This window comes from Populus alba, chromosome 2 (genome assembly GCF_005239225.2).
Source record: "Populus alba chromosome 2, ASM523922v2, whole genome shotgun sequence".
Classification (NCBI taxonomy): Eukaryota; Viridiplantae; Streptophyta; class Magnoliopsida; order Malpighiales; family Salicaceae; genus Populus; species Populus alba.
The window spans coordinates 6,701,226-6,724,820 of NC_133285.1; the positions used below are offsets into that span (position 1 = coordinate 6,701,226).

The following is a 23,595-nucleotide window of genomic DNA, read 5'->3' on the forward strand; positions in this document are numbered from 1 at the left end:
CACTGCAGCGAGTGGTATGGGTTTCGATAGGGCCTTTTTTGGTTCGAGATTTTTTTCTTCTTCTGATTTTACCTTTTATATGCTGTTTAATTTTATTTGTATTATTTATTCTAATTGCTTTCAGTTTTAGTTTTTATTGAATAAACAACATAGCTCAAAAAATTATATTCTTTTTGTTACAAAAATATATTCATAACAAAAACAAGAATTATAGTAGAAAATTAATTTATTTTAATAATATTTAAATTATTATTTTTCTTGTAAAATATAATTTTACTGCCGTGTTTTTACATTGGGAGATCAGATATCTAAAAAAGTTTTCGAGATATTAAAAAACTCACTAACAACATCTGATTGCAAAAGATTGTGAAGTACTTAAACTATCCGCGTGCGCGTACTTGGACGAATTCTGCAAATAATAACGTGGAAACCAAGGAAGAGTTCAATAGAATGATACAAGAGAGTTTCAGGAACGGAAAAATGACCATAAATGGACAGATTTTGCGCGAAGAATGAATTTATAGTTCTAGTGTATGTTTTCCTTCTTCCTTTTGGCTTATTATCGTGGCAATAAGAGTTCTGAATCTACTGCCGAATATCAAGTAAATGTTGATCGTCAGTGCGTCCAACCAGCTCCATGAAGTTGTTCTTGATTGTTGAAAACCATCTATCAGATGAAGATCCTCTTACAATCTGCAGACCCGGGGATGGTGCTTGTTCCTCCAAGTAAGGCAATACGTATTTCTTCATGTCAGTTTGCGAGATATCAAGATGCCCCCCAGACACGTTAATGAATTTAACTTTTCCAGCTTCATCCAATGTTTTCAAACCGATCCAGTCTTCAGTGTAGAGCAGAGTCTGCAAGGCGTGGACCAAGTTAAGAAATTTAAAAGCTAAAAATGACCATAATTGAATCACATGAAAGCTTGACCTCAGATTATCGCAGCAAAATCCAGATAATTGAAGATGCCTAACTAGAATTAGAGTATGCTTGCAAATCATTACCTCTTGTGCAGGCAAAATAGTATCAAAGGACCCATCTGGATAATATCCAAACCAGGAGGTTTCCTTCGGTACCAAAACTGTATCTTGCTCAAACTGATATTGATCACCAAGTTACAGTGATTAGATTAAATCGAAAGAACGTTACAGAAGCACAGCAGAGGTCAACTCACCATGATAAGAACCAAGTTCTCTAAGCTAGCAAACCGTTCCTTGTATGTAGAATTTCTGGTGTTCTTGATCTCATTGTTAAGTTTGGGGAGGAATCTACATCCTTTTATATAGGCAGGAATGTCCTGCAAGAAACAGATTTATCTCGCTATGACAATTCATTTAAGGCAAATAAGAAGAATGAATGACTTGCATGGAAAATTGAATCTTGGCCTAGAAAAAACTTGATCATGTGACAATAGCACAAAACAAATTATTTGCAATTAGCTACTTCTTAATCCAATATAACTTTTCTTTTCTTTTCATACTGCTTCATATTTCTCTTAAATTTATTCACTAATTTATATCTTGCACCCCCACGAGGAGGAGCTGAGAACCTGTGTATATCACCATAGCTGAAGAACTAGACTCACTGTTGGGATCTTGATATAACCGCTGGGAGCCAAGTGTTCCTGCAATTTCATCAGAGATAAGTCAACATGCACTGAATGCCAAAAGATAGAATATATGAATGGGGGGCAACGAAATTATCTATCCTTCACAGGAATTGTCAGTTCCTAGGAAGTGATTTTACCAAGAAAACTGTTCGCTTAGTATAAATTGTTTGTTTGTCCCGTTGAACATGACTTTAAATTACCATCTCAAAATAAGACACTCAAACCTGAACATAACTGCTGTAGATCTCTGACTTGATCAAATCATCCAAAAGAACGCATACAATGGTGCACTGCAAAAGTCAGAGGCTCAGAGAATATCAAACTGAAGGCAACAGTAGCCCGTGATAACAAAAATCCACAACAATATCTCAAAGTACTACTACGGGTTTCGATTTCAGCACAATACACTGTCTTTAAAACCAGCAGGAATTGAAGCAATGAATTGAGTACGCTTAGGAAACAGCACTTACTCCACAGAAAGGAATCGAAGCGATACCAGCATGGATACCTGCCAGCGTAATCAAATTCTTCACCTGTCCCCCACATGGGCAAGGGATATTAAGCCAAGGCAACACAATAATAAGGGAATAAAAGGACATTGCGGTATAAGAAGGATATAGCAATCTTTTCAGTTTCTTACAGGAGGCCCTCCCTCACAAAATTCGATAACCCCTCGAGCAATCAAGCTACCCTGTGAAATAAAGGATTGCATAAAACATTAGTGTGCGTTTAGTATTGTGGTGAAAGTGTTTTTTAAAAGTGTTTTTCTCTTGAAAATACATCAAAATGAATTTTTTTCAGTTTTTTTTTTTTTTTTTTTGATATTAGTACATCAAAATCATCTGAAAACACAAAAATACCATTAATTTGATGCTTTTCCATGCCAAATGCACCCAAACACAATTTCAAATACGAAAACAAAAAAACAAACACAACCAAAACCACCAATGCAAATCAAAGAACAGAACAAGGAAGCTAGATGACAATCGAGATAGCCATCAAAGGCAAGGCTGACACATCGGAAAAGAAAAAACTCCAAAAATTTAACAGATGCAGATCTCCAAAACTCCATCACTCAACAAGTCAATCCTATATTGAATATAACTCCTGGGGAACTGAGAGCATTTTAAAAAAGGTATCTGTGAGGGATAAAGCAACTCATAAGAAGGCAAAACTGTACAAAAACGAGATCAACTTATAAAATAGTGAAGACCTGTTACCAGTGCAATAACTTGATCAGTTCATGCCTTCATTGAAACAAACACAAATAAATAGAAAAACTAGGATCATTCTCCATGTATGCTCTTAATGGACAAAAGAATAACTTAAAAAAAAATGTTATAATTCTAAAATTGCTAACAGATAACAACTTATTCTTCAAAATTTTAACTACCTGAGAAAGTCCAATTAAGTTGTAACCATCGCTTAGTTCACTCATACTCTTCACCTGCAAATTTCGTTGACAATCTAATTTTGAACAACTGAACTTCTAAGTGAAAAACCAATGACAAAAAGCAAGTAGCTTTTGCACCTTCTCACAAGCAATTTCCGTCTGCAACAAAAGTGAATATAAATTTAGTTTTGGGAAATGACACTGTCAACAGTAAACACTCCTCAAGCCATCAGTTCAGCCGTCACCTGATCTTGAAGGGGCATAGTCCAAGAATCCCAAGCTCCATCTCCAATTTCTCTGAAGAGAAGAAGGGGAATCAAATGATTACATACAGGCTGTTGATCAGACACAAAGTGATTTTGAGTGGAAGTAGATCACCAAATATATAGAGAAATGACCATTGCTGTTATGACTAGCAAAACAACCCACAAATTAAATCATACATGCAATGTCCTTGAATGCCTGACCACTTGCTTAAAAGCTCAGTGAACTGTTTGACTCCCTTATTACTGCATTTGTCACTAATACCTAACACAAAACACATACAAAAAATATCATCATTTTACGATAAGTCTGATGCACATGGCAACAAGAGTAAAATAAAAATATTTTTTTAGCTTCGTCTAACAATTTAAACTTTTAAATTATAATGATTATTTAACATGCTATTAAAGGCTTAACTAAATAATCATGAATTCATATTTCACCACCCCTTCTAACTAATAAAGTTAAGTACAAGCTAATAATGTATCTATACAAGTTTCAAGCTCAAAAATCTTCACTTTCAAAGAAAATGTGCAGAAAAAAAAAAACCGCAATTTTTGTAGAGAAGTCGATTTGATTAGAAATTGGGAAAAGTGCAGCTGGATATACTGAAAGAGAGCAATATTTTACAGGTCTAACAGTTAAACCAAATAGAAGTTTTGTATGAACTATGAAGGCACGTAGTCAACAAATTTTAGCTCTTAAAGACCAGATTATTAAATCATGTCATGTTTAACTTAATGAAAACCAATACAACCCCAAGTTTTCTCTCACTTGCAAAGAATTACTAAACGAATGCAATAAATTTATGAGCCTGTCTCTCCTTATCACTCAGTCTACTAATACACAAACACAAAGAAGCCAATATAACAGCAAACAATCAAAAAACCAAACATGCAGTAAATACTCAATTGAGTAAGGATTTTCCAGTTTCCTAAATCCCAAGAAAATGAAAATGAAAATCCAAGAATAACTAAAATGATAAGCATGGCCTTTATCAGTTGTTAGCCATAAGAAAATAAAAATGAATAACTGACTTTCATCAACAGAAACAAGAAAAACTACAGCTTTCAAAGAAAATGACCACCAGCCAAAAAAAAAGAAAAACTTACCATGAAAAACTACGAAGGGAATAGAGTGTGTAAAAGGGATAGAAGTAAACATCAATGTGATGATCATAAAGGCTGTTGCCTTGACGAATAGGGAAAAACCCATGATTGTAGTTTTCTTTTCCTAAGAGAAGAAAATAGAGGTGGCAAGAGAGGAGAGGTTGTGGGAGATAAAGGAAAGATACAACGCTCAACTACTTACAAATAATATACAGCACGCTTGGAAGAAAGGGCGACTGCTAGATATGGCTTCGGTTAGCATGGCAGAACGGGGACAAAGCGCCACCTACCTTTCTTATCTTAAGAGTTTGTTCAATGGTGCTGTTTTGAGTTTTAATTGCTTGCTCCGCTGCCCTTTGACCAGTAGCTAGAGACAAGGACTTTAGTTAGATACGATCGCAGTCTCTAGTCAATCTCAGAGATAGCTTTTGTGTAAGAAATAATAATAAAAAAAAACCGAGTAGGATTTTAGAGTCAATAATGTGATTTTTTAATAAAAATCTTTCAAAAAAACAAAAAATCAGAGAGAGAGAGAGAGAGAGAGATGAAAAGATTAAATTGAGTATTGAAAATCTAAGAAGATTATCTAAAACCACGACAGCTAATGAATTAGTTTCGTCAAACTATGAGATGTTGACTGCGTGTCGTTATGTCTGGTGAAGCATAGATTTGGCAGACAATAGTTCGCTGTCCCTAACTAGCCGCTACCCCTTACATTTGTCAGTCACATGAGCATAATAAATGGTCGTGACAAATTTTTCCATCAAGCAAGAACTAACACCGAACAGCAATTTTAGAGGTCAAAACCTAGTTTCAAAAGTAATTGAAACATCAACACTCCAACTACCCTTCAATTGTGGATTTAAATAAGGTATCTTTGTATTTTGATATATCCCTTTTCAACTCCTTTTTAACTATAAATATAGTGAAATCAGTTTTTCCACATCTCAATTAATTTTATAAAATTCTAAAATTAATTATCAGATAAATTTTTAATGATCCTAAAATTTATGATACTTAAATTGATAATTTTAAAAAAAATAAATTCAAGACCTGATGGATTAAATTAAATTTTTTTGTTTTTTATGTGCTGTAAAAAGTTTAAATTTTTTATTTTTAAACATAAATTTTAAAAAATTATTTTAATTTTAAAATATTTTAAAAATCAATCATACCAAATCTCAAGTCCTTGTAATGCTATCATTTTGCTGCAGAACTGTGTCTTCTACCAAATGTCTGCTCTTGGGATGTTGTACCACCCGGCAATGAGGAGCTGGATATCTCGAACCAGATGCTCCAAACAGGCCAAACTTGAGTTAATTACAGCTTCGTCACTATAGTTTATTGAGACTAATTAATTAATATACATAGTATCAGAAATAATTAAATTGTCCTTTAATTAGTGTTTAACTAAGGTTAATCATAGTAGTTTTTCTTCTTTTCACATCAAATCTCCACATCTTATCTAGTTCTAGCTGTTCCTTTTCTATTTCTTAAAAAAGGGAAAAATTGAAAGAGAACATGGGTTAATGAAACGACTAAATTATAAACATATTTGAAAATATAGGGATTGAATATATAACTCCTAGAACCATGAGCACTAATTAACTATTTTTCGTTAAACTTCAAGGACTAAGTTATAATTTACTCGGCAAAAATTGCTATTCCCATTCCCATCCCTAGTTTGCAGACTGCCTCGATAGCCTGAACATCTAACAAGGATACTAGGAGTTCCTTCTTTAATCAAAATAATTACACAAATGACAAGTAATATCACTGTAAATGCATGGTATAAACTAGAGAAGGAATTCCCAGTTTGACAGAGACTCTGGCCTTGATTTTTATTTGATAATAATATAAATTATATTTTAAAATATTATTTAATAATTTAAATTATTGAATTGAGATGATTTTTTAATATGATATCAAAACTTTAATAACTAAGCAGTTACGAATACGAATATTACCATCCCTATTTATTTGATAAAAAATTACATATAAAATAATATAAACCTGTATAAATTTCAAGTTTAAAAAGTTTTTATTTAAAGGGGTGTATTAAAGAATAATATAAATTATATTTAGAAATATCACCTAACAACTTAATTTATTGGATTAAGATGGTTGTTTAACATTTATAACCAGTCTTTCTGAACAGTCATGCCGTATCAAGAGACATCGTCTTCTTCTAATTCCAAACTCTGTACAGCTTCCATACATCCCCCAAACAGTGCACTGGTATACAATGGCACGGCTAAACGGAGAAATAGCAGCTGAAATGTCGCAATCTGCTCTCCATTGCAGACATGAGACACTGGTCTCATAAACGGTATTATCCTCCTACAGATTTGTTCAAAATGTTCCAAAGAACAAAATATGGACATAACAGGAGTTGATGACAGAGCCCTGTAATGAAAACAATCAGCCCATTACACACACTTAAATTGCCCGTTGGATTCTATGATCATGCTCAAAGCACGCGTACGTGTTCATGTTTACTACAAAAATGCATTTTTGTTGGTGCAACGAGCCATTCTTAAACAATCTAAATGTACAGTATCTCTATTTATTTATTTTATTTAGAGTTGGAGACGTCGTTTTTTTGCAAATTCTCAGAGGACGCTGATCTCCTTGGCCTGCACTTGAAAACGTAGAAAGTCACAGCTCCTGGAACTTGCTTCGGTTATGGAGTTTGAGTAACCACAGCACCCGTCATGTGGATACACAATTGCCCTATGACAGACTCTATAACATCCGATTGTGGGTGAGCTAAACCCTAGATATGAACTCTGAAACTCTATAGCACTGCTACCAACCTCCTCCTTCGCCCCACTTCTTCTCATCAGTCCCTTGATTTCATTCACATCTTTCTATCGTTCCCATTAGCTTCAAAGGCATATATACTTCTAATCAAATTCTCAGCTTCCTCCAAGCACCCTTCCTCCCTAATAAATAAACTAGGCATCCATAATGCTCACTTTTTGGGGTAAGCCCAAATTCGACCATGGCAGCAAGCAGAGAAAACAGTACCAATCATGGTTATGTCATAATTTGGCTTTTGCATCTCTGAAAATGCCTCCAGCGCTTCACAAGCATGCCCATTTATCAAAGCATTCCAAGTAGCCGTTTCCTTTTTAGGCGTCTCGCCAGAAGCTCTTCTTGCTTTTGATATTTCTCCACATTTTGCACGCACATCGACAAGTGACAGCTCTATCAAGTTTCTCCCTCCAAAAAAAACGATGTACCTCTTCATCCAATTCCAAAGCACCCAAACTCTTCTGGTTCATACACCGTGCTTGAATGCAACTCATGAAATAATTTTAAGGCTTCATGGAGCTGATTAATTGGACAATATCCACCAATCATCGCATTCCAAGAGACCAAGTTCTTCTCTGGCATATATAGCATCAAATTAACAAACCCTAGCAGATCAAATTAACATCACCATTATTGGAATACCCATAATTAAATCATACTAAATCACATTCCCTTCCGGCATCTCATCAAACAAACTTCTCGCAGAATCCATATCTCCTACTTCAACATATCCACCAATCACCAGATTATATGCCGCCGAATCTCTCTCGCGCATCGGCTTAAAATAACCCGTGCACTGTCAATTCACACATACCCACAAAAAAAAATTAACGTAAAAAGGCAAAAATAAAATAAAATAACGAGTCCATTTGGATTAGAATGTATATTTACGTACAGTCTAAATGTCTCATATAAAATTAAATTAAATTATAAAATATTATTATTTAGAATTAAAAAAAGTAAAGAAAAAAAATTTAAGCCAACCTGGTTAATCTATTAAGCTTACAATTAAGATAATCCCATGTAAAAAAGATTAAACAAATAGTAATTCTCAATAAATTAAATATTAAAAGATAAAAAAAAAAAAAAAACCGGAACTAACAGTGTTAATCTTCAAAATTTATGATCCTAATCATGAACCTGAAACTAACGCTATAGAAGGAAAAACCATATAAATAACAACACAAAATTCCAACTCTTCTTAATGAAAAAGAAAAAAAAAACAATTAAAAAATTAAAAAACTAAATTTGATATAAAAATAATCACAACCAGATCATTATGTCACTATCGACATGAGCAACACCATAAAAAAAGAATAGTGAGGCACTTCCAACACCACCTCAACAGACAACATTTGATGGTGGTGTGACGCTAAAAGCACTAGTAATTTTTTTAAAATATTTATCTTATTCAAAACATCAAATCACTCCTTTCAATTTATTAATTACCAGAAAAATTAAAAAGACCTTTTTTTTTATAAGTAGTGTAATCTTTACATTATGCTTTTAAAATGTAAAACACTTGAATTATCTGGTATAGAGGTTGTTTAAAAATATGATTACAATTATTTTTTAAAATATTTTTTTATTTAAAAATATATTAAAATAATATTTAATTTTAAAAATAATATTTTAAAAAATATGCTTCTTTTTTCAACATTCCAAACTCCAAAGGGCGTCTACACCAATCCTCCAAAACAAGATACATACTAATCTTGAAGTCACCCATGCCCAACGTTGGAGGCCATTTCTTCGTTTGTAATAAAAACATTCCTTTTTCCCTGCGATCAGTATTATACATATACTAATCAATTTTTTTCAATAGTTTTTCTATAAAAAAAAAGTGCTAATATTAAATATATTAAAATATAAATAGATTATTAAAATGATTTTTTCCAATAAAGTGCACATAAATAAAGAGTCATATTTATATTATGCAAAAAACACCTTGTCAATTACTTGACTCTTTTAAAAAGCTTTTATTATTTGGAGATGCTCTTACTATAAGCATGTCACCGTTTCTTTTACTATGCTCATAGGCTCATGCGCAAAAAACTTTTTAAACACAAGAAACACTTTTCTCCATAATTTACGTTTATTTTTAATATTATATATTTAAATAAAAAATTTAATTTCAAAAAACAAAATTATCAAAATCAATAAGACTCATCACTCTAGTTTAACCCGAGTAAAACTAGATGAATTCAAATTACAGTTGTTTAAAAAAAAATTAAAATCAATGTCATTTTGAATGTATTTTTAGAAGAAAAAAGTCTAACTGGATTTGTACCTAGTCAATCATATCATAGATACACTTTTCAAATTGCTTAGATCATTAGATTACATCGGGTAAATTTCGGCCTCATTTATTTTGAAAACTAACCGGGCTAGAGATCATGTCAATGGATCAACATGTTAATTCGCCGGGCTAGATGAGTTTTAGTAACACTATAAAAAATTTCTCCACGGAAACGCGTGAAGCAACTAACTAGTTATCATCTAATCCAACAAGTAGCAGTTTACAGTTTGCGGCAGTCATGGCGTCACCTAGAATATGCAGATTATGGAATATTCAACGGACATCCATATCTTCAATGATTTCAAAGTGCATTTGCAGACTAGGAGGCCTGTCACCAAAATAAAATTTCTCACTCACCTGCAATTTCCCGCCACTTCTGCGAGATTCAGATTCAAGCAGATGAACTAGTTTGTCCTTTTCATTACGTATCAAAACTCGGTTGCTATCACACCATTGCCTAGGAGTTCCATGGAGGACAAAACGAATTCCAGGAGCGCCTTGCATAAGACGTTTTGATATCCTCTCAATCACATCGTGATTGGTGATATAAGCACCAGCAGAGTTTAAACCAACATCCAGATAATGGATCTCCGAAATGCTGTTTAAAAGCCCTTCTTTAGTAGTCGGAATGATTTGAGTATCTTCTTCAACATTCGAAAATTCTCCACTGGCTGGCTGTGGTTTCATATGAGATTTTACTTCTAACGAGCCTAGCTCAGCAACTAGCTGGTTAAGCACGGTGCCACCCTTGCTAAATCCAAGGATGTATGTTTTCGGCTGATTAAATGATACGCTATCTGTCAACGATTCTTGCTCTCTTCTTGGAATCACTTTCTTAGCCTGCAAAAACACAAATTCAGGATATTGATTGACATCAATAATTATTACTCCCTTGCAAGAATACACTGCAAAACCAAAGCAACTATGGATTCTCAAAGCAGTAAACCAGGGAAAAGAAAGTAACAAGTTGATTTATGCCAGAATAATACAATAATTTACCACCATATCAGGTACACTTGTGAATTTCTAACAGACAGCAAAATCAACATATTATGGCATACAAGAAACTGCAAATAGGTGGGGGGAAAACAAGCTTTCGCGTCAGCTTCGTAGCTATCCTCAATACACCTTATGGAGCTTGAATTATTGATATGACAATAAAACATACCTCTTTCAGGCAATTCAGTAAGACCGAGACGGTTGAGTTGGAAGCCGGGAATCCGACTGGATTATAGGATTTTGGCTCCCCATATCGATTCACAGATGGAATAAAATCCTTATAAACGGCAAAAGGCCCGTTAAAAACAGGAGCCTCAATAACATATGCATTAACACAACCACCAAGTTTAGACACCAAAATTTGAGCTATTTTTTGCAAATCAGACAATCTCTCAATCACTGGATTCTTGGTCCCTTCAGCTCTATCTCCATTGAAAAAAATTGCATTTGCAGAAGGTACCTGGGTTTCAAATAAATTTAAATAATTCAATTTTTATTTTTTAAATTCTTCAAAGTGGAAATAGAAAAGGAACTTACAGCAAGGGTTTTGGAAGCAGTTGAGAGGCAGAGAGATACTGCAACTCTGCAGTAACTTGTGCTGCTAGGTGCCAATGGGACCTTCAAAACACCAGTCCAACAGTCCATTGATGATTCAACTGTTTAAGAGAAAACAAGAAACCACACACACCAAAAGAACGAAAAAGGTTTCAGCTGAGAATTTTAACAAACATGTGATGGGCACTACGATTATAGGAGCGACATTTGCCGTACAGAGGGTGGTTAAAAAAGAGAGGGTCATGGTCTTGAAAGGGTCTATTTCTTAATTAGGCCTGTGTGTTTTGTTTTACTTTCGGTCTAGGCAATTAAGTAGGCCCGTTGAGTTTATTTTGATGGGCTTGGGATCCCATAATTATAAGCGTTGGATCCAATAAGAAATTTAGGGTTGGATTTATTAATCTGGGCTTACCACACTTTATGGTCTTACCACAAAAAAACTGGAGGCCCTTTTCTAAATAAAGTTGGAATGCAACCAATAATTGTGTTGGAAAAAGATGAACTTTTACCGGCGAGAAGAAAAAACAAACTGCCCGCTACATGCAAATGTACTTGGCTTGATTAAAAGGAATTTTACATTGTTTCTTACATAACATATCTAGTATAGTTTAAAACTAGTTTATTGACGTTGAGGCTTGGGTACAAAAGGTAAAAAAAAAATATTTAGACTCGGTATAATAATTAAAAAGTAAAAAAATGACTCTTTATTTAGTCAAAGTTTTAAATTAAATCTAATAGAAGTTGTTTTGATATAACTTTGTTAACTAGGTAAGTCTAAAAAAAAAAACCAAAAAAAAAAAATAAACATGTTGGGTTCATCCTAATAAATTCATCAAGCTTCGTGAACTAGGTTATAGATTCTAATGGATTAAATTAAGTTTTTTATTTAATTATATGATAGTAAATTCAAAAAAAAATTCACAATAAACCTGATACTAAATAATAAAATTCAATAAAAAAACCCAATATTAAAAAAAAATTGAAAAAAAAAAACGAATAACCAATAAAATAAACAAACGGCCAATAGATAAAAGCCATGAGACTATTAAAAATGCCCAGACACGTGGGTCAGAGAGAAGCCCATGAATATGTTAACTAAACGACTAAAAAATATTACCTAAAGTATATAAATACCCTATCATATGTGTATCAAAGACGGATCACAAAAAAAAACCTTATTCTCTATAGCCTCTTACTTTAATTCTTTGTATTTATCTTATTTATCCTCTTCCATTATTACATTAATTCAAGCATTGAAAGGTCACAAAAAACACATAAAGAACTTGGTTTTTTAAGGTGAACCATATCTTATTTGTTCCAATCTTCCTGATCTATTTATCAATCTATTGTCATTATTAGTTGTGAGAAGCTTGGCTTTTTTTAAAGTTTCAACTTCTTCAATAACATTGTCTGTGAAACAACTGACAAAAAATAGTTCATTTTCTCATACATTTGTTCTAAGTTTTTTCATGACTTGCAATTTAGAAACTCTACAGGAACGAGTGATTAATCTCTTATCATTATCATTAGCTTTCATATATCCCTATTAGTAGCTCAACAAATGAGAGCTCCTACTGAAGTTGTTCATGCTACTCAGCTGCAATTCAAAGCTCTTACCCCACCACCACAAACCATAATACCACTTGTTCCACCACAAGTGCATATGCAAATTTATTTTCTAAAGCGGACTGAATAAAATAACGTGCAAGAGTAGATGAGAGTACCACCTCATCTCTATTATGCCAAGGATTTGGTCTCACCATCACGGTGAGCATTCACATATAGGATTCTCCAAATATAATCTTAATAAATAAAAACAAAAAGGTTATACCTAGTCATAGCTGCACGCAACACTATCTATGAATTTTCTCAAGTGGTCAATGAACATAAAAGACCATGATGAGAGGAGAACAAAAATAATGCTCACCAAATAGGAGATTTTTTATTTTGCCATAACGTATTAATCATTTGTCTTTCATAGGAAATTTTTGCCGTGAAGATGAACCTAGATAATTATAATATTTTCACTAACCTTAAAGAACATGTGCAGAATGTCAAAAGCAATCTAGAATTGGTGATACAAGTTAGCAACACAATGAGCAAAATCATCCCCATAATGTTTTTATGAATTTGAATAAGCCATATACCATAGTTTAGAACCCAATTCCATACTTAACTTATCTGACCTATGAAACGAGTTGATTGCTTATTTTAGCACGAACATACCTACTAGAAATAGCTCAACTAAACTCTTTATAATTACTCAAATAGAAGGAGAAAGTACTAGCGCATATCTAAAGATATTCAATGAAGAGATGCTCAAAGTAAAAGGCTTATTTGAGTTTGTGACTATAAAGTCCTTGATAAGTGGAGCTAATTCTAGTTTTAATGACTATATGCACTCACGAATAAAACTCTTCTCAAAGTCAAATAAGTCATGAAAAATCATATATGAGTACAGGAAGCAATTGTGGCAAGATATAAGCATCTATATTTTCATAAACATGGAGAATAATCTCCAAAACACATACAAACAACTTCTTGTGACTCTAATACATTCATGAAAAACCTTAATTTTAGGGGACCAAAACAAAACATATTAATATACCTTGAATTGATAACAACTTCTCTAAACACCATCAAGATTGAAGTGCAAACAACTATTAAAGGCAAAAAGTTTATATAGTATGTATTATTAATAAAAGGAGATGTTAGTAAACACAATCTACATAAAAAAAAAAAAAAACTTTCCATAAAGATAAGGATCATAATACGGAGGAATAAATCTCTAAACAACTCTAGATTCATCTAATGGGATCATAGGGACTCTTGAATAATTTTGTTTCTTAATTTATGTTAAATGTATGTATTCAGGAACCCAATAGAAGGTATAATGAAACGACCAAAATGCCCTCACAAGCATAAATTTAAAAACTACCATCAATAGGTTGTTTTATATTTTCACAATGATTTTTTTATTATTATTATGTCAGCTGAGGAGCAATTTGGTATTTAAATCAACATAAAAAATAAAAATAAAAATAAACACATAATAAAATGACCAAAATACCTTTGGAAGCATCGCTGTATTATCTTCCTGTTGATGCGACGCGTATAGATGGTGGTAGGGCAATTTGTCACTAGTAGGGCTTTCTTTCTTCTTTTTTCCTTTCTTTTCTTCTCTCCTTAAAATTACAATTTGATCCCTTTTTTGTTGGTTTTTCAACTTCAATCATTATTATTTTGATTTTTAATTTTTATTCTTGGTTATTTTGTAGAAGTTTTATTTGTTTTCAATTTTATCATTCAATCCCAAAGTGTCGTATATATTTTTTTCAATTTAGTCATCATTCTTTTGAAAAAAATTGTACCTTTTGTTAAATTGATTTTTCATTTCAATTTCACCTTCAATAAAAAAAAAAATTTGTATTTCTTATTTCAATTTTAATCCTCATTCTTTTGATTATTTGTTTGTTCCTTTTGTTAAATTGATTTTTATTTTCAATTTCATCCTTCAATCAAACATCAAATTTATTTTTTTCTTTTCATTTTCACCATTCAATAAAAAAACAAAACTTATTTTATGTTTCAATTTTGATCCTTATTTTTTTAATTGTTTTTTTTTAATCATTTTCTATAATTAAAACTTTTTTTTTTCTTTTTATATTTGATTGATTGAGAATTATACTTTATAGTTTTTCTAGATAAGATGCTTCTAATCTAATGACGTGGATAAAAAATTTGAATAGTTAACTCAGGTTAATATTTGTTTTTTTAGTGGGCTTTGTGATTTTCTTTTCTATCGGGTTATCATTATCTTATAACTTTAATTACTGATTTAGTAGGATAACTTGGGTTGGCTCGACCTTAATTACCAAGATCATAAATTTATCATGTTAACTTAGATCGATTCGGGCTAATTTTTAAATTCTTTTTTTTTTTTTATCTAATTTCACCCTTCAATATTTAATAAGTCAGGAATTGAGCTATATCATTATTTCTATTTGAAAATAATAAAATTTCAGGTTATTGTGATCTTTTTTATATATATAATTTGATCCATTTATTGTTGTTACCAAGTTTTTTATTATCTAGTTAAGATAAAACTAGATCATTTAACTCAATCAGATGTATAACCCAAGTACGAATTTTTCTTCTTTTTTTGAATCACATTTGCAACACCTGAGCTTATATTTTATGGAGAAAATAAAAAAGATCAAACCCGCTGCATAACACGGTAGACAACTAGTCTTAACCTAAATTGTAGGATTGCACAACAAATTAATCTCCACATAAAAAGGACAAGTTTCTGTTGCAACAAATATTCTTTTATAAATTATCGTACTATTATTCTCAATTATTTCATCCAAGTCGATGGGATGATAAACTATAATCATACTTCGACAATGAAGTGGAATACAGGATCCGAAGGAGAATTTTTTTACCGCAAAATGAGTCTTGCGGTTTCATAAAGGATGCAGCTAGACTATATAAGAGCAGATATTTTATCACTGATTGAAGAACTACGTCGAGAGGCAAGAAATCAGAACAACAATCCGACTTCATAAAGTTTTCCGCCGCACCAACAAATCTGGTTTTGTTCTTTACAACTCAATAGGAACAATAATAGGTTCAAAACGAGGTACAATCTTCAAATATCAGTCTAGAGTGGCAAAAACAAATTCACTGTCTGGTAATATCACCATCTCCAAAAGCTGCAATCAGTTGCTGTTGGTATGCCATGAACAATAATCAGGCAAGTCATGAGGACATGTATCCAATGAGTTCCATGATCTATATCTATATCTTCAAGACATTGGATGTCGTCTCCTGCAATTTCCGAATAACCAGTAAAACACTAGATCGAAGCCAGTCCCCGGTTGGACACTAAGACAAGCATTTATAATTCAGTATTCCCTAACTAATTTGATAATTGATATTCCCCAGACCATTAAGTGATATCAACAAGATGACAGTGCATGCATAGATTGAACCACAAGAATGGAAGTGAAAAAATACCTCTTGGGTCGGCTTCGGTCTTCCTCATAGTCCATCACTCCACCAGGTTCAGAGTAGATCTCCTCGTGCCCTCGGAAGTCAATGTCTGCCTGCTTACAGTTTGTAACTTCTGCCACAACGTAAGTAAGACACATCGACAAACATATCCAGTAACTGAATAAGACTCCTTGTCATGTACTAATTGAATTTGCTACCACAAGATTCCAACCGAGGAAAATAAAGATAAACCTCCTCATATTCCCAGATAAACAAAGATTTTTTGCATTTATCTAGTTGAAACATTGCTAGCAAAGATAAGCAAGTCATGTTAATCTAGTTGATAATAGCTCCAGCCTACATAAATTAAAAAATGATGCACAACCTACCTACATATGATTTGTGGTGGAATATCCAGTTATTTCTTTCAGATAACATGATGCTCCATGACACTACTTCATGTGCAAGGATGCATAATTATTTGTTTCAGATTTTTTATTCTTAAAAAGAATATCATATCATTCTCCATGGATAATGCTTGAATGTAAAACTGGATTCAACTGACCTTGAGGGAGAGTGACTTCTTTACTTCTTCCACCCTATCTTCTACATCCTTTCGGTGCTTCTTATCCAATTCACTCATAGAATCAGCCCATTTTATCTTCTCTTGAATTGAGACAAGTAAATTATCTGATGTAGCCAACCTAGACATCCATGGGTATAAAGTTAGATATGGAGCTCACCTAACAGATTTAAACACAAAGAATGAACATCATATTCAGAAAAACATGATGGGCAAGAAAACAAAACATTAAACGAGTTGGAAAGAAACTTTCATTATTATTTAAAGGCTAGTATCAAGAACTGTCATCTAACAGCAGAACGTACAAGGTCACACATGACAAATTAACTTGAAATTGAAAAACTAGTCAAAACAGACTGATAAATTGCCGAAGGAACATGTTAGAAAAACATTACCCAGGGGAGGTGAAGAATCAAGTAACTTTACCAGGCATCTATGGAATGCTCCAACATGTTCAAATATTAAGGTCTTCCATGCACAAAGGGTTTTAAAGCAGATTATTGTGTTTAATGAATAAAAATAGAGTAGCAGTTCCCAAATCCATATGGGTTGGGGCATTTTGCAGCCAGGCATACAACACAAAATAATCTAAGAGGATATGACAATGCTTGTCAACTAAAGACGATACCAGTTGGATAGTGTTTGTAACATATTCCCAAGTTGTCCAGGCCTCAGATCCCTACCGGCAGCGAATTGGACCTACACGTCAATTAATAAAGAAGACATCATATAAGCTTTAAAATGTTTGATAAGGGTAAAAAGATATAGTAGAATACAGCTGAAGGCAAGCTGATGGCACATTCATTCACAGACCTCAAAGCACCTTCGCAGCTGATCTAGCTTTCCTCGTACTATTCCCTGAACAGAGTTAGAAAAACAAAGAAAGAAAAGAAAATGAGCAGGATGACTAGCATAATCCTAATTCATGTATTACAATAGTCTAGAAAGAAAATAGGAAACTGAAAGAACTACAACACCATAAAAAAATTTATACATTTTGTTAGCCCAATCAACTCCATTTTCCCACAGAAAAAAAAAAGTGGGAAGAAAAAACAATCATGGTTGTAAAAGGAATGAAATGCAGCTGGCAGAAAACCTACCACATACATGCACTCATTGATAAGAAAATCTTCAAGTTCACGAACGTTTGTAACATCTAGCTCCTGCATTAGCTGATCATAGGGTAGCACCTAAAGGACAAACATCAGAACAATCTAAATGGTGAGGACCAAGAGGTCAGTAAATATTCTGATTCAAAAGAGCAGAAGAAACATGCAACAATCAGCTTTTAAACTAGTGGTACAGCATAAATTAAAAATAACAGTAATTGTCAACGTATGAAATCTACTTATTCCATATATTTATATGAATCAATAACATAGTTTAAGATTTTGAATTTTCAAACACTTAAGTCACATTCCAAGCTCAAAACCAATTCCAATTTTACTTCAGAGAAAATTACAGTAGCTTGACTGGATTTATTAAAACTGAATTTAGATTTTAGCTCCAACTAGAATGAGTAACTCCTCTAAATTATGTGATAATTTACTGCATGTTTCTTTCTTTCTTTCTTTTTTAAGATAACTGCTGACACATCTTGTGAGTTGCGTCATTAACTTTTTGGTCGCAAGATTCCATGAGCCAGTCCAGAAGGCAAATTAGCTACTCAAATAATAAAATTCATTTCTGTAGTTAGGGTTCATAATACAAGGAAATATACCTTGTTCATTTCAGCCAGGGTAAGCACAGTAAGTTGCTTTAGCTTGAGGACCTGATCAGGAACCAATTGTGGAAGACGACCAGCATTATCTATAAGCAAAAAAGTTTGTCCATTCCATTATAGTCTCAAAAACAAGAGAAATGGGAGAAAAAGAAAAACCAACAGCAAGGACCTTGTTATTGAAAAAATATGGCCAGAATACAAGAACATGTTATTATCTACACCATCGCATATTGTAGTAATGACAACACAAAATTTCTTTTCATTTCATGTACTCCATTAGAAAAACAACAGCTGTTGAGGTCCCGGCTCTTCAAGAATCTCATTTCAAGCTACCTGGTTACAGTTAAGAACCAGACTTTCAAGTACATGTCCACGTAAATGTTTATCACGAGGCATACCAAAAGCAAGAACAAGAACACGTAAAGAAGGAAAAGCAATAAATACAAATATTTAAGTACAGCAGTAGTTCAGCAAGTGCAGGGAAAAAACAAGTTAGTTGAACATAGAATATTTGATTTCCAGTTGCTCCTAGTAAGACCCATTCATCATTAGTATAACCAGTTCAAAAGCTAAGGAGTCCACGGCTGGAATGATCAAAGTTGCATTTGGTTAATCCGAACCAAGAAAAATCAAAGTCCATCTTCAAATGAAGCCCATTGGCTCGCATATTACCGATAACAAGAAAACCGAGTAACTACAGTCATTCAATAAACTTCCCCAAACAATGATTCACGAATCTCCTTCGGCAACAAAACTAGTTAACTCAAGTTCTCCATGTCAGATTATCAAGTGCACACACACACACACACACACACACACACACACACACACACACACACACACACACAGATATATAAAGAATTAATCAAGATTATTTTCTTCTGCAATTGGAAACCCAATATGAATTCACATACATAATTAAAATAGAACGGAAACTAATCGAAAACAAATAGAGGGAAAAGAAGAAGGAAAAGCTTGAATGCTTACTTTTGTAGTCAGTCCAGGTTCCGTGAGCAAACAACCGAAGAACATCGAGGTACAAAGAATTCTCCGTTCCTTGGAGCTGTCAGAAAATTTCAAAACTAAATTAAGACACCAAAAGTACCCTCCAACAACATGGAGAAGATATTAGCAGGAAAGTAATGGATAAACGAAAACACCTCGGAGACGGTGGGGACGGAAAGAATCTCAGAGAAGGCAAAGAGAGAAGGATGAGAAGTGGCTTCGATAATAAGAGGCCAAAGAGCGGAGGCTTTTAAAGTGGATGCTTGATTTACGAAGTGATCGATGAGTTCTGCTTGTTTTTGTTCGATGTCCATTCTCTCTAAAAAAAATCGGAAGGCGACCAGCCTTCTTCACAAGCCTTAGTCGGATGAATATAAGGAATTTGTGGATAGGATCAGGACATTGAGAGGGTCACGGAGTTTTCTGATTGGGATTGAGGGGGTTAGGGCTTGTGAGGAGGAATTGGAAGAGAGAGGAGTGGGAATTTAGCACTCTTGATGTGTGAACTGGAAGGAGAAAAGGCTGGTTTTTTGTTTATTTATTAATTTGTTTGCTTATGAAGGTGATTTTTTTTTTTTTTTGGTAAGCATTAACAGAACAGAATGCGATGTTTCCTTTGAAGACAAACGAGTTGTCGTTGCTGCTGTGGAATTAAAGGAGGATTTGTTAACTCCACTCTAACCTGATTATTTTTGTGTTTTAAAAATATTTTAAAAAAAATTAAAAATTAAAATATTTTATTTAAAATTAATATTTTATTAATATTTTCTAATCATTTTAATATGTTAATATTAAAAATTATTTTTAAAAAATAATAAAATATTATTTTGATACATTTCTAAATGAAAAGTATTTTAAAAAACAACCATAATCATACTTTCAAGCAGTGTTGTTTGGTAATGTAATTCTAATTTTTAAAAAAAAAATTATATACATATATATATTTTTTATTTAAAATTAATATTTTTATATTTCTAATTTTTTTTAATATGTTAATGTTAGAAATAATTTTTAAAAAATATGTTATTTTAAAGTAAAATATTTCCACAAAATATACAGTGTTAAAAACAGTTATATTTGATTGAAAATATAGATTCACATTGGAAATTTATAAAGAATATAAATAAATTTACTTTTGTATCTTTAAAATTTAAAATATCTAATTAATAGTAAGATATTTATGTGTCTACGGCAACTATTTACATTACTTTGTTTTTAAAAACTAGCATGCTGAAGTGAATCTAAATATCTAATAATAAGTTTAATTTCAAAAAATTATAATTATCAAGTAGAATAATATTATTAAAAAAAACTAAAAGGCATTGATCTTATATTGTGACTTTAGACTCATTGAATTGGAAAAATATTATAAGCTCTTCTTCACAAAACTAAGAAAGTATTATTTTTTAGGATGTTTTTATATTTTCATGAGGATTCAATTGATATCGTTGAATTTATTGAAGATAGATTGGTCTTCACATAAATTTTTAACATGATAGTAACTTTTTTACCCTTAAAATAAAATGATATATTCTATCATTTGGATATATTTTTAGTGTTTCAGATTTAATTGTATAATGAATTCACCATATTTCTAACAGAATAATAAATTTAATGTTTGATTGAAGGAGAATTTGACAAGTTTCTCCTATATTTTTCAGTGGAATATAAATTTCTCTTTAGAATAACTTTGAATATTATAAAATTAATTTTTGTATTGTATATAGATGCACAGTACAAAGCCACACAAAAAAATGTCATGTATAGTCCATTAATGCACAGCATACAAAACACTACTTTAGGGCTATTTTGCCCGTTTGTTCTGGCTTTCCACTGAACAAGAAGCAACATCAAGCGATTGTAATATCATGTTTATATAGCCGGGTTTTCCCATATTGTATGGGTTTTGGGTTGATTTATTAGGTCAATTAGATTTTATCAGGTTAATTTTTTAACGAGTTTTTATTTAGATTTAGATTGGTTTCAAGTTCAGATCAACTAGGTTTCAAATCAACCTGCTGGGCTGATCTAGATTTCAAAATTATGGTTTATTGACGGTGAATTGAATATTGATGGAATATGATACAAAGAAGCAGATTTTACGGCTCGCTTCCATAGGTTTATTGATATTTGCTTAAAATGATGGGATTATTATGTTTTATCAGTGCCACGAAGCTTTTTGCTCAGGTGGCTTCTGCTAGCAATAGCTTGCTTTTCTATGCGCAGTCCCGAATCCCATTTTCTCTAACCAAGTCAAATTCCATTAGCTTACGTAGTTCGGTGCTTTTTTGCGTTTGAGCTTGTTTAGAACCCTAACATGTTTAGTAGTCATTGTGATGATTTTAGCCATCTCATGCAGCTCAACTTGTCAAAGGGTGTTCTTTTCATGATTCATATCTGTAGGCAAGTAGCTTTTGAGGTTCCTTCTGACTTCTCAAACCACTTTGCTTTGGCCTTTCGACTGATTATGTTCATTGTTCTGCATGATGTTCTAGAAACTTGGCAATTTTACCTCAGAAAAGTTTCTCCTCGTATTCATTTTTCCAGATCATTTTCTTGTGGATTTTTATTATTTGTATTCATTCTGATACGTACTGGCAGGATCAGCATGCTATTTATGTGTTTGGCAGTAATGGGAAATGTTTGTTTTTTAAATAATTTTTCGTGCTGAAATATATTTTATTAATATTTTTTTATTTTTTAAAAATTATTTTTAAATTAGCAGCACATCAAAACGAATTCAAAACATACAAATCATATTAAATTTTTTAAAAAAAAATTAATTTTTTTTGGAAACCACGTTCCCAAACAGTTATACTAGCAGAACGCGTTTTCATGTATTTGGATCCAGATTCGACCCGTGCTACAGTCAGCTGGGCTTCAAAAACATTTTCAACAGCAGTGTTCTTCTACTGTGAGCAGTTCAAGCTAAGAATATTCCTCAGCATCCCAAACGAGGGATATTGCTAAATCCCTCGAGTAATTTTGAACCCTGTTTCTTTTACATGTGAAGTTCTTTGAATATGAAGAAGGATTTTATTTTTGGAAAATGGAACACATGCCCCCGCACAAAACTTTGGTGGTTTTGAACGTGAAAAAGGTTCAGTACAAGAACAAACAAGTGGGAAAATATAGTCATACCAATCCAGCTATCTCTTTCTCTTATTTTATTATCACTTGAATACGCCTGGATGAGCATATCAAGCTCCCATTACTTTTGCTGATGGATGCCATGTTTACTACTTGATTCGCCAGAAGGAATTAATTTATTTTTTTATATTAATATGTAATTATTTAAGTAGCTTACACGTATTTTTGATCAATTTCACGAGTTATAAAATTAACAATTATATAAATTTTTAATAATTTTGAGATTTATAAAATTTAAACTGGTAATTTTTTAAAAAACAAATTTAAAATCTGATCAGTTAAACTATACCATCAATTTACAAAAGGATTAATCTTAATATTCACAACCAAGAACCGGCTGCACGTGACCAACCCTTCCTCAGCAGTAGCATTGCCATGAAACTCGAGGCTACGCCAAACCATGCTGGTACCATTCCAACTTCGGTCGAACAAGTTGTATCAAAGAAGCACGTGCAACTGGCACGTGCCGGTCAACCACGTTGGATTTCTCAGGTAAAAGTCTTCAAAGAGTTTCTCAAGCCAGTAATCACTAATAAGTGTTTAGCTAAAAAGTCTCGTAAGGTATTTCGATGACTTCTTGTGATTCCACAAGACAGGTCCTTTTTTTTGTGCTAGCTGTTTGGCAAAAGAAATTGTTGTGGTGGGACCTCACCTCTCTTGTGGAAAATGTATGCCCTCTTGCAAATGGTTGGTTGCTTTTAAATGTATTTTCCCCCTACTTTTCCCCTTCTTTTCCCTCATCCTTTTGCTTGCCTTTCTTCGTGGACGATTAAGATTCTAGCTTCTGAATCATCCTTGAGAAAAAGAATGGGCGATAGAGATTAGTGGGTTTGAGTTAAGAGACGATACGCAAACTTAAGAGGTGTCTTCTTCATGGGGAGTATGCTTGGTGTTAGGTTTCCTGTTCTGGGGACAGAGGATGTTGGCGTTCAAGATAAAATCAAACGTTGTCGGAGAAGGATTTATCATATTACAAGCAAATTATATACCATTGATTCCAATTCAAACATACGACCCAAAGCTTGGGATTCCAAAACTTGGGATCCTTGAGCTCAAAACTTCGTAGAGGGGATATAGAGTGGGGATAGGGCTA

General features: G+C 32.8%; 3 protein-coding genes across 9 annotated transcripts; all 3 read right to left on the bottom strand.

The window, feature by feature from the left end:
* Nucleotides 1-424: 424 nt before the first annotated feature.
* On the bottom strand, nucleotides 425-4,717 carry LOC118042147 (uncharacterized). 5 transcript variants are annotated; one of them, XM_035049730.2, is made up of 12 exons: nucleotides 4,579-4,717; nucleotides 3,447-3,531; nucleotides 3,249-3,300; nucleotides 3,142-3,162; nucleotides 3,004-3,057; nucleotides 2,251-2,301; nucleotides 2,081-2,143; nucleotides 1,835-1,900; nucleotides 1,587-1,625; nucleotides 1,176-1,298; nucleotides 1,006-1,098; nucleotides 425-858 (listed from the first exon to the last, which is right to left on the bottom strand). In XM_035049730.2, the coding sequence occupies exons 3-12, from the start codon at nucleotides 3,264-3,266 to the stop codon at nucleotides 586-588; spliced, it is 801 nt and encodes a 266-aa protein (XP_034905621.1). In that variant the 5' UTR covers nucleotides 3,267-3,300; nucleotides 3,447-3,531; nucleotides 4,579-4,717; the 3' UTR covers nucleotides 425-585. The 5 variants fall into 5 exon arrangements, with proteins under 5 accessions (XP_034905621.1, XP_073263829.1, XP_034905620.1 ...); XM_073407728.1 differs by having other exon boundaries at nucleotides 3,249-3,338; nucleotides 4,579-4,712; XM_035049729.2 differs by lacking the exon at nucleotides 4,579-4,717 and adding an exon at nucleotides 4,380-4,571.
* Nucleotides 4,718-9,449: 4,732 nt separating this feature from the next.
* Nucleotides 9,450-11,315, bottom strand: LOC118042149 (uncharacterized). The gene is made up of 3 exons (XM_035049732.2): nucleotides 11,029-11,315; nucleotides 10,661-10,951; nucleotides 9,450-10,332 (listed from the first exon to the last, which is right to left on the bottom strand). Exons 1-3 carry the CDS (start codon nucleotides 11,134-11,136, stop codon nucleotides 9,766-9,768), a joined length of 966 nt encoding a protein of 321 aa, XP_034905623.1. The 5' UTR covers nucleotides 11,137-11,315; the 3' UTR covers nucleotides 9,450-9,765.
* Nucleotides 11,316-15,589: 4,274 nt separating this feature from the next.
* On the bottom strand, nucleotides 15,590-19,885 carry LOC118042150 (COP9 signalosome complex subunit 7). 3 transcript variants are annotated; one of them, XM_073407777.1, is made up of 9 exons: nucleotides 19,508-19,885; nucleotides 19,335-19,410; nucleotides 18,345-18,433; nucleotides 17,725-17,814; nucleotides 17,438-17,482; nucleotides 17,253-17,323; nucleotides 16,607-16,745; nucleotides 16,066-16,171; nucleotides 15,590-15,876 (listed from the first exon to the last, which is right to left on the bottom strand). In XM_073407777.1, exons 1-8 carry the CDS (start codon nucleotides 19,664-19,666, stop codon nucleotides 16,100-16,102), a joined length of 741 nt encoding a protein of 246 aa, XP_073263878.1. In that variant the 5' UTR covers nucleotides 19,667-19,885; the 3' UTR covers nucleotides 15,590-15,876; nucleotides 16,066-16,099. The 3 variants fall into 3 exon arrangements, with proteins under 3 accessions (XP_073263878.1, XP_034905624.1, XP_034905626.1); XM_035049733.2 differs by having other exon boundaries at nucleotides 16,066-16,154; nucleotides 19,508-19,884; XM_035049735.2 differs by having other exon boundaries at nucleotides 16,066-16,174; nucleotides 19,508-19,883.
* Nucleotides 19,886-23,595: the final 3,710 nt, after the last annotated feature.

Excerpts from the sequence above, each read along its gene's own strand:
- LOC118042149 (XM_035049732.2), bottom strand. The coding sequence starts at position 11,136 with ATGGACTGTTGGACTGGTGTTTTGAAGGTCCCATTGGCACCTAGCAGC. Across the intron at positions 10,952-11,028 it reads CTGCTTCCAAAACCCTTGCT|GTACCTTCTGCAAATGCAAT; the intron begins GTAAGTTCCTTT and ends TTTGAAACCCAG. Across the intron at positions 10,333-10,660 it reads TACTGAATTGCCTGAAAGAG|GCTAAGAAAGTGATTCCAAG; the intron begins GTATGTTTTATT and ends GTGTTTTTGCAG.
- LOC118042150 (XM_035049733.2), bottom strand. The coding sequence starts at position 19,666 with ATGGACATCGAACAAAAACAAGCAGAACTCATCGATCACTTCGTAAAT. Across the intron at positions 17,815-18,344 it reads CCCTGGCTGAAATGAACAAG|GTGCTACCCTATGATCAGCT; the intron begins GTATATTTCCTT and ends TTTGTCCTTTAG. Across the intron at positions 17,483-17,724 it reads TCAATGAGTGCATGTATGTG|GGAATAGTACGAGGAAAGCT; the intron begins GTAGGTTTTCTG and ends AACTCTGTTCAG.
- LOC118042147 (XM_035049729.2), bottom strand. The coding sequence starts at position 4,482 with ATGGGTTTTTCCCTATTCGTCAAGGCAACAGCCTTTATGATCATCACA. Across the intron at positions 3,058-3,141 it reads CGGAAATTGCTTGTGAGAAG|GTGAAGAGTATGAGTGAACT; the intron begins GTGCAAAAGCTA and ends CGAAATTTGCAG. Across the intron at positions 1,299-1,586 it reads GTTATATCAAGATCCCAACA|GACATTCCTGCCTATATAAA; the intron begins GTGAGTCTAGTT and ends TGTTTCTTGCAG.